At 33.2% G+C, this 10490-nt stretch overlaps 1 protein-coding gene across 2 annotated transcripts in view; it reads left to right on the forward strand.

The window, feature by feature from the left end:
* The window catches only part of LOC150077905 (fibroblast growth factor receptor-like 1), a 131286-nt gene extending 128034 nt beyond the window's left edge, over positions 1–3252 (forward strand). For both annotated transcript variants that reach the window (XM_090384784.1, XM_090384783.1), the window contains exons 6-8: positions 18–136; positions 824–1067; positions 2591–3252. In XM_090384784.1, coding sequence (XP_090240910.1) covers positions 18–136; positions 824–1067; positions 2591–3078 — 851 coding nt within the window. In that variant the 3' untranslated portion in view covers positions 3079–3252. The remainder of the gene's footprint in view (positions 1–17; positions 137–823; positions 1068–2590) is intronic.
* The last annotated feature ends 7238 nt before the right edge of the window (positions 3253–10490 follow it).

The raw sequence follows: 10490 nt of genomic DNA on the forward strand, positions 1-10490 counted from the left end.
TGTTTTTAATTTCTCAGATCGCATTCGCAACAAACCAGAGCTAACTGGAACTCATCCATTAAATACAACTGTGGAATATGGTGGAATGGCAATTTTTCAGTGCAGAGTCCGTAGTGAGATACCACCACATATCCAGGTTTGTTAAATTATTCTCTTATTAAATTTTTTCCCCCTTTTTTTGTAAGTAGGAAGAATTTCTTTTATAAATAAGTACAGCGTTTCTAAATCAGCACCAAGACTTGGAAGTTTCTTGGTAGCCATCAGCTACTCATAGTTTAACAGGCAATTTTTCTGTAATGAGTATATTGTACATTCCAAGTTCACTGAACCATTACTTCAGGGGTGTCCAACTTGCAGGCCACACGCAGCCCACTCCTTCACAATGTGTGGCCTATGGCCATGTAGGCAGCCTTTGAATGTTATGCATCTCCCGACTTCACTAACAGGTTACAAAATAGTTTCATATTGCCTTTGACTTTTGAAAATATCCGTCTTTAATATTTGATTTTTCCATGTTTTCTCATGTTCTGTGTATCTTCTCATTATTTAGCAATATTATTATAACCATATAATAGGAATGTTATTATTATTTAATAATTGGTGAATTTTTGTATTGGAACTGGTCTTATGGCTTGCAGTCTGCTTTTTGTAACAACCCATGCAGCCTGCAATGTTCAGAATATTTTCTTTTGTCCTCTGGCCAAAAAAGTTGGATGCCCCTGTATTGCTTTATTTCCTTTAGACCTAACTTCCAAATATTTAACTAATTTTATGTTAAGGTTTTTATAAAATCTTTATCTACTTATTTTTTTTTTTTATATAGTGGTTAAAGAGGCTGGAAGCATCTGAATTTGATACCAAATCAGAAAGACATGATGTAATTGTAGTTCAAGGAGAATCATTCAGGGTACTGAAATCTTCCGAAGTAATGGAAAGACCAGATGGATCTTTTCTAAATAAGCTCTTTATTTCTGAAGCTGCCGAAAATGACTCTGGGAAGTATATTTGCTTAGGAGCAAATACCATGGGCTATAGTTTTAGAAGTGCATACCTCACTGTTTTGCCAAGTATGTTTATTTATTTTTAATTTTTTAAAATTCATTCATTGCTAACTATTTCTAGAATAAAGATTAATGTTTAGGTGCTGAAGTCTAGGAATTAAAAAATTAATTTTAGTTGCATAACTTCTCGATACTGAAATCATATCTGATTTAAAAGAAAAAAAATAAATCGTACATTTCATAAGTAGTGCCGTTTCAGTATGTTAGTTGAAAGGCATTTATAATTAAGAATAAGATGCACTTCTTTGTAATATATATATAAAACTGTTATAAACAGTTTTATATATAAAAACACACACATTTACTTCTCTGTTTGGTCTTCTTCTTCAGTGGATATTAATTACAATATAATTAAAGATTTCCTGGCCTTGGCTGTTGGTTATATAGCTGGGCTGTTGTGACTCTGCTACTTTTAATTTCCTGATGTGTGAAGAATGATCTGAAACAGTGAATGATCATGGCACAAGGCAAGGTTTATGCACATTGTGTTTATTTTGAAGAAAGAAAGACTGGATAACTGATATTTTAGAATATCTGAAGGCAGTAACAGGTATGGGACCTACCTGAAATTGATGGACCTGTTTGTATGATAATGATCCATTGCTTTTACAGATATTGAGTTGGTAATAGAGGGCAATTCAAAATTCACACAGCTCACAGTATATTTTCAGTTTTACTTCATTTATTATTATAAACAATTATAATAGAGGCTGTAATAAAGTTTATTTCAATCTTATAAAAAAAAAAAAATTATTGTAACAGAGGTTTAAAAAATGTTTAGAAAGTGGGCACCTCCTTCCCAAATACAAGGATGCATTATGATAGCGTTAAAACAGTTATTTTTGAAATTCTTAATTCATTGTTGACTTTTCTTTTGTGTGAGGGATGTTAGTGTATACCATTACTTTTAAGTAGCCTCGAAAGGTAAAAATTTGAGGATCATAGTGGCCACAAATTTTTGGAAATAACTGGAAAAATATGTTGCACTCATTGTGTGGGGGAGGGGTGGATGAACCTAATGATGAGTGAGTGATGGTTTAACATAAAAACATCTCTCAGAGAACTGGGGATTACCAGCAATGCCACTACTTTGGCCAGAATCAAATTACATTAAGTTGCCAATGATAAATTAACATTCACAATTAGATTGTGTGAATTTTGGATCACCTTATATAAAATAAATTTTCTGGGTATGTTCTGGATTGGTCACAACCCACAGGAGTGACCTTGATATCTCTGTATTTAATTTTGATATTTAGCCTGACTAAATTACTCAATGAGTAATCCAGTCAAACCAACTGAACTTAACTTAGAGACCTCTATGAAATATGGAGCAACATAAATCCAAGAAAAAGTTATGCCAAGGAATTGATGTAACAGATCAAATTATTTGTGCAGATAAGGGTATTTTCTGTAAAATCAGCGACAGTGGTAGTTGTTAATTCATTTTCTATAAAAGCATAAATTGCGTATTTTTAAATTAAATATGTATCTATTCCAAATATTGATTTTTTGGTTTATTCTTCTAGGACCGTCCAATTTCCCTAATGGTTATACAGGTGATTCTCACGCTACTCGTTCTGGAACTCTTCTCATAGCAATTCCGATAACACTGGGACTAGTAATAGGTGTTATAGTAGCAATGGGTATCTTTTGTCACAAGCGTAAACCATCCTCTTCAATACCTAGCAGATCATCAAATGAGGCAGTTGTATTTAATGCAGAACCCCAGTCTTCTCAAACAGCTGGATCACCTAATATGAACATCCAGTGGGTTAACAGTGATGGTACAAAATCTGATAGCACTTGGCCAAGTGGGTCAAGTACTGTCACTATGGACACGGAGCGATCCTTATTCCCATCAGACTATGTGCCATCTTTTTATTTTCAGCCTGAATCTTCATATTCATCACTCAGGTCCCAGGCTGTTTTGAAAGGTGGTGTTGTAGTGTCACGAGTGTATTCCCCACACAGGCAACTATATTATGGAAGAGAGTTTCCAGTGGACAATGTCTGACAAAATATCTTTTCTCAATGGATTCAGAAGGATGTATACTTTTGAAAGCTGTGCCAAAGTTTATTTTGGTGAATTATATATAAAAAAGCAAAACAGCTAATGAAGGGATGCAAAAACATCCCTCAAAAGTTGTTCTGGTATAAATTTGAAATTTTTATCTAGTCATGAACAATCTCCCTTTTTTTGATGAAAACGATTTACTAATCTGTAAAGTGCCAAGAGACTGTTTGGTTTAAAAGTAAGAAACCAACACAGAAATAGATTTGAATATCTGTAATTTGTATTGTTTTCCAGCCTATATTCTGTATAACAATCTGTTGCTGTATACACTGGATTTTTGTACTGCATCTTTAACCAACAGTAGGTGTGTTCTATTTTGTAATGTAGTGTCAGCATTTCATGCAGATTATATACCTCACTTTAACAGATTATATGGCCTGACAGTTAACATATTCACTGTTAGCTTGACTTATGACTTTAATGAACCAAATTAAAAATCATAGGATAATTGAGTCAATCTGGTTTGAGAAGGGAAGTGACATTTTTGTGCTTTCTTCTCACAATATCAATTAGCTGCTGGTGAAAGTCACTTGACAAAAATATCCAGTTATTTTTCTGGCAAATCAAAAGAAAATGGTTCTTAAAATCAGGTGGTTTTTCATCCAGGTGGATTAAAAACTTTCTTGCATGAGTTAGCCAGCAGTGAATGTATTAAATCCAATTGTCTGTAAAACTGAGATTTCTCTGGCAGTGGAAGCTCTGATTAAAGCTTATTCAGAGTTTGAAGAGTCTACAAATACTCTTGCCAGAGGTTGTTTAAATGTCATATCTGATATGCTTGGCAGGCTAGTGGAATGCGACGGTAAGGAAGATTCTGGCTCTCCATCATTCTGCTTTATTGTGAAAATATTTTAACTGATCTGTGACAAATATCACCAGACCAAGGCAGTTATGTTACTGGGGGATCCATAAGAAAGTATAACACAGGTATCCGCTGAAAGTGGATACTGTGTTATTTTCAAAGTCCATTAAAGTGAGGATCTACTGTTTTTCTCATCAAAACTATTATAAATATCATAAGAATATATTGTATCTATATAGCAGCATTAAAATTCTTAACCTGTGATTGAATGGAGTGTTCATGAAACCTCAGCTTTGCAAGCTTATTGCTCACTCCCACCCCCACAAATTATAAATGATTGAAAGATGCAGTAGTGATTTTGTTTAACACTTTAGCTGCTGGCTTTTCTGGCAGCCTTTTTTCCCCAGGATCAAAAACTGTGGAATTGAGTCACACTGGATTGGAGAGAGCAGAGATATTTTTGGGCTTTCTTCTCACTATGACTGAATTAATAAGACCTAAGCAAAGGTTGCTTGACAAAAATATCCAGTTTTTCTTATGCCAAATTGGAATAAAAAGTTCTAAAAGTAGGGTGGTTTACCCTCTAAGTCAGTGGTTTTCAACCGGGGTGCTGCAACAACAACATTCCAGGGGTGCCACGTAATTTGGATTTAAGTTACTTAAACTGATTATTTTTTTTAAATTTATATGTTTGTTTCATTATAAAAAGGATCACCACAAAATTTTTAATTTTGTGATCTATAATTGATGTTTACTTAGTATCTCTATATAAAGAATAAAATTATTATATACTGTATATATATAATTTGTATTATGAAATGTAATTTTATAATTATATTATTGTAATAACTATCATATATAATATATATATTTTTTAATATTATATATATACAGAGAGAGAATTGGATCTAACAGGCAGAAAATTAAGTAGGGGGTGCTGTAAAATAAAATAAATGACTTAGGGGTGCTGTTATTAAAAAAAGGTTGAAAACCACTGCTCTAAGTAGATGAAAAGCCCACTTCTCCGCATATTTGCATAACAAAGCAGGGAATGTTAAAGAAAGTCACATTAAAAAAATTAAAATACAATCTATATTAGTAATTTTGTTTGTATAACTCTTTAAGCCTAAAGAGATTGCAGAAAAGGAAAGAGGAAATATATTTTTTTGAAAAGTTTTATGTAAGTGGGTCTGAGGAGTATTTAAGGGACATAAAAAGTACTTTTGTCACTTGCTGCTGAATGGTCTTCATTTACACATGAACTTTTTCACTACTGAGCAATTTTAAGTTTGCACTTGGAAGATACTGGAAGTCTGAGTGTAATCAGCTAATCCATTTTAAGTGCAAGATGTCTTTATGCCAATGGAGAATCTGCTAGATCTATATACATCTGCTGCTGGGTTGAAATGTAATGTGTGAGTCTGATGTAACATAATTTTTCTTTTTAAAACTAAACAGTCATTAATGTTAATTTTTTTTTCACATTCAGTATTTTTAAATTACTTCCTTAACAGTAAAATTTGAAAAAAAGTCTTCTTTCCTTATACAGGATATTACGATTTTAAGATTTAATAGTATGTTCAGTTAATACTATGTAACTGAAGGTTACATAACAAAAGATATTAAGCTGTGTAATCTTCAGTTCAATAGTATTAACTGTGGATTACCTGTAATGCTGAATTAGTAATTTTGTTTATGATAAAAAAAATTTTCCTTCCAAGAAACAATCTATCAAACTTTATATGCTGATCAGAAATGTGAAAATACCTGTTCCTAAAGGAAAATGCAAGAAAATTTGTAAGTAAAAGAATGCAACTAACAGATGTTCATCACTGAAGGATCTGTAAGATTCCGAAGTAAAAAATCTTGTAGATATTGTAATTTTATAAGTAGTGCCAATTGTGAATGTGACTATAAGTATAAATATATTATGTGAATATTAACTATTTTATTAAAATGTTTTAATATTCAAAATAACTGAACAAAAAACTTTATACAGTAGTAGTTTTAATACGACAATCAGCTTTTGTACTTTTCTATTTGTGATGTGAAGTCATTTTTATGAAATACATTCACAATTTACAGTCTTATGAGTGATGTTTGAACAATAAATACTTAATATTTTCTGTACTGGTATGTACATTGGTGGTGGTTCTGCCATAAGTAAAAATAAACATTACTTGTATTGCAGCCCTGGTTATTTCAAAATTGAACACATATTTTCCCCCCAAAAATATTTTACATGCAACTTATATAGTTTTTATTTGCTATGCAGTAAAGTAAGCATATGCTAAACGAATATGCAACAAATGAAGTTACAGGATGATATATCTTCATCCAGTGTCGAGTGCTAAGATTTCATACTGAATTGTGACTTACTGTGATATATTTTATCCTTTAGAAACCCCCCCCCCCACAAGAAATGTGAGGGGTACAGATCTTTTGAACTAAAATGACCCTTTACTCAAAGGATACTAGATTGTTTCCATGCCATATGTTAGCAGCATTATGGAAGAGATCAATTTTTCAGCAGAGTTCTGTTAAAAATAAACCTATTTAAGTTAATTGTCATTATGTTGGTTATCAAATTTATTAAAAAGTTTGTGTACTGTTCAGTATGCATATCTTGGAAAAACACTGCAAAAAGAAGAAAAAAAAACCCAAATAAATAAATGTAAAATAGCCTCCAAAAAGGGAATCCCTGTTTAAGTTATTTTGGGCTAGTCGCTTCACTATAACAGGAGTTTACTGTAAATAGTTTCACGGAATTGCAGAATAAAATCATTTTGAGTTTCCCTGGGCCACCTATCTGAAACTTTCACAATTACTAATTATGTAATATTTATACAATGCACAGTGATAACTAACTGCCATCTCACAAGGAATTGAATCAACAGTGTGCAGACACATCAGTTGGGTTTCAAGGCCTGTTGCACTGAAAAAAAGAATTCAGATAGATGGGAACCAGATTTACATATTCCTGAATGAATTACCCCCCCCCGCACCAAAACAAAAAACAAACCTACTATAGATATAAAGTCCAGACAAAGAATAGTCATATGGCAACCAAGAGCCTAATCCGGGAACACGTGAATTAATAAATTGTTATCATATAAATTTTATTGTGTACAAAGTATTACAATGGTTTAAATTAACTTCCCATACAATAGAACATGTTGAATCCTATCACCAGGATTCAACACGGCTAATAAAGAAAGACCAAACTGTAAAGGATGATTTTTTACCGTGCAGTGTAGGTTTTAATGCAGAGTTGTTATATAATATAGCTGATTAAGTAAAAAGTAAGTAAAATATACAGAAGAAATCATAGCGTGTTCTTGTGAAGCTGTAACAGCAATATAACAGCAGTCAGTATATTCTAATATTAGCTATGTATAATGCGATTAATTTTAAGGTGAAGACACAATGTTTAGGCTTCTAAATTAACTCATGAATGGGTGCACTGGTGTAAAGCATACAATGGAGAGTGTGAAAATAACAAAAGTGATGTCCTGGTTTGACTAATGATCTATATCAACACTTTCTTAATTAATGCACAACTTCTAAAGCCCTAAAGCATAACTTTTCATCTTTTCATTTTCTAGAAGACACTCCAATCATTTAGTCATGTTCTGAGGTGGATTTTCTGTTTGCTGGACGAAAAAGCCGAGTTTCCAGGAGAAAAACTATGCTACCCTTGCCTGAGATTGACTTGAACTCAGGTCTTTTCCATGGTGGGAGGACATCAACTGTGCTACCCATGAGGGCATAATGAGTGATGATGTGCATAGCAGCACATTCTTCTTCTTCACATAGCAACAAGTAACTGTGATCAAGGACATCGAAGATTAAAAAATGAATAATTATGAGTTATTCCTTGCCAATTTTGCAAATTTTTATTATTATTTTTTTCAAGTGTGCCCATTGAAAAAAAAAAAAAAAAAAAAAATTGGTGCTTCCACTCGTGGATTAAGAAAGTATAGTTCTAATTAACAGTTGAGGAATAAGCAGAGAAGAAAAATGTGCAAAATGTACAAACAAGACTGTTAAGAATAAACAGATTCTCAAAATAGTGTAAAGTGCTTTAAGATGCACTGTCTTAATGCTAATTTGACTGTGTGAATCACTGGAAGGTGTAATAACTGAAAAATAATTATAATTATGGAGAGGCAGGCAGGCCCACATGTTGCAAACAAGCAGGCAACCCCTGTATAACACGATTGTAAATTGCAGCAGTCCTTGCACAACATGGTACTTATATAGAGAATTTCGGTAAACCTCGCATAACACGGTATTTTTGTGTAGGGAAAACCCTATTATATTGGATGTTCAACATTTTCCACTCTTTTTTTTTTTTTTTTTTTTTTTTTTATCCCCGCTGTTGACTCGCTAGTAAAAAGATAAATTATTGAGAAATCCCTGTATTTTGTTTTGTTGGAAAATTCCCATGTTACGTTCTGTGCTATTGAACTTGTGGAAAAAATCTAGCTTTCAAAGTTTCATTACTATTGGATAGCACTCCAGGACATCCAAAAGATTTAAGTCATCCAAACGTTGAAGTTATGTTCCTACCACCACAGTTATACTGGGTTAATACAACTTCTTTCATTCCGCCGTAAGGCGTTATATCCACCTTTAAAACTCATTCTATCAGAAAATCATTACAATGGATTTTGGAAAAAATTGATTCCGAATCTATTGAAGTAATGGAGGCATGGAAACATTTCTCAATTGTGGACTGTATCAGAATCATAGCTTTATCAATGAAAGAAGTAAAACTGTCAATGTTAAATGCGTGTGGAAAAATGCATGGCCAGTCAGTTCATTCAGGAAATATGATCGAATGGGCAGAAAATGGAATCGGTGTGATAGTAGAATTTGCTATGTCAGTAGGAGGGGAAGGTTTTGATGATATGACTACTGAAGCCATCGTGAGTAGCACAGTTGACAGTGTCGCCCTCCTCCCCACACTGGCTGGAAAAGACCTGAGTTCGAATCCCATCAATGAAGGGAGGAATTTTTATTGGTCTTTTTCGTGGCGCAGTTAGTTGGGCTCTGGCAGCATGGTTTTTTCTCCCAGAAATTCAAGTTTTTCTCCAGCAAAACAAAATTGACCTAAGGATGCATAATTTATAGACCGTGGTCTTAGCTGCCGATGCTCCAAAATTTAAAAAAATATGAATTACTGAAGACGTTCAAGAATTACTGGTAGAAAAAGAAGCTGGCGTAGCGGATTTGGTATAAATGGCATTGGAGGTAAAATGAAATCAATTCAGATGATGATATCACAGATGAAAATTCTAAACTTCCAAATTTGACACTAAAAAGCATAGGGGAAGGCATAAAGTTAGCCGCGCAATTAGAATTTTATTTTTTGAATGCAGATTCTTGAATGAAAGGAGCCCAAAGTTCAAAAGGGAGCTTCAAAAATGCTGTTCCATATGACGAAGATTTATCAAGCAAAAGCAAACAAATCCAGATTACTGACTCTTTAATGACAGCAGAACAAAATAGTGCATTTTTGTTAGCTTTTGTAAACATAACTCCCCCCCCCTTTTGTACTTTTTCTTAGTCCCGTATAACACTGTTTCGCACCACAGAAAATATACTATATAGTACTTTATTGGTCATCTGCTTCAAAGAAGTGGATTGCATATACAAAGGATTTTACAGCTCTGAGATAAAATCCCTCAATTCCTTGAAACCACTATGAATAAAACTGCCGAATATTTTTATTTGTAATTTTAGTGACAGTGAGTAGGAAAAGAAGGCTAATGCATATATTGGGGGGGGGGGACACAAAAAAAAAACCAGGAGAATATCAGATCTATTATTTCAAAATTAAGTTCACATTTATTGCACATACATCATGTAAATTATTTGGTATACTCTATACTCTGATGTATAATTCCATGATGATCAAAATAATGCCAATATTTCATTATATGAAACAAACCTTCACTATAGCAAGAATTACTTGGTCCTTTAAATAATAATGGAGATTAACAAACATTAACCTTTGCCCGCAGGAACAAATTTTGTTTGATAACATAAGATTTTATACAGGCAACTCTCGGTTTACAAACATTTGTTATAACGAACATCACAATTCATTCAAAATTTCTTAAAGTCGCCAATAGCTATCTACCTGTTTCATGAACTCATCGCTTTTATATAAATTGTGTGCCTACCGGGCTAGCCAGGTAGGTAAAGTGCCTGCCTGGCAACCCAAAGGTCGCGGGTTCAATTCCCACCTCGGCTTGGATCACAGTAAAATGCAAAAAAAACTTTGGGAGGTGCAATATGGCCATAGAAGCTGATGCGCCAACAACAAAAAAAATATATATATATATGAATGAATTAGAGTTCTTTATAAAATGAAATGCCACACATACAGTGAACATAATTGTAACACAAGCTTTTAAAAATGTACTTATTACAGTAATTATCAAAAAATTATATGATAATTATACTGAACTGTTCTTTGGTTTACATGCCACGCCATGTAGGATGTTGAACTATACTGACGAGTAAAAGTTGAATACGTATA

The sequence above is a fragment of the Mastigoproctus giganteus genome, chromosome 11, assembly GCF_048544385.1.
Source record: "Mastigoproctus giganteus isolate SK-2022 chromosome 11, ASM4854438v1, whole genome shotgun sequence".
Lineage (NCBI taxonomy): Eukaryota > Metazoa > Arthropoda > Arachnida > Uropygi > Thelyphonidae > Mastigoproctus > Mastigoproctus giganteus.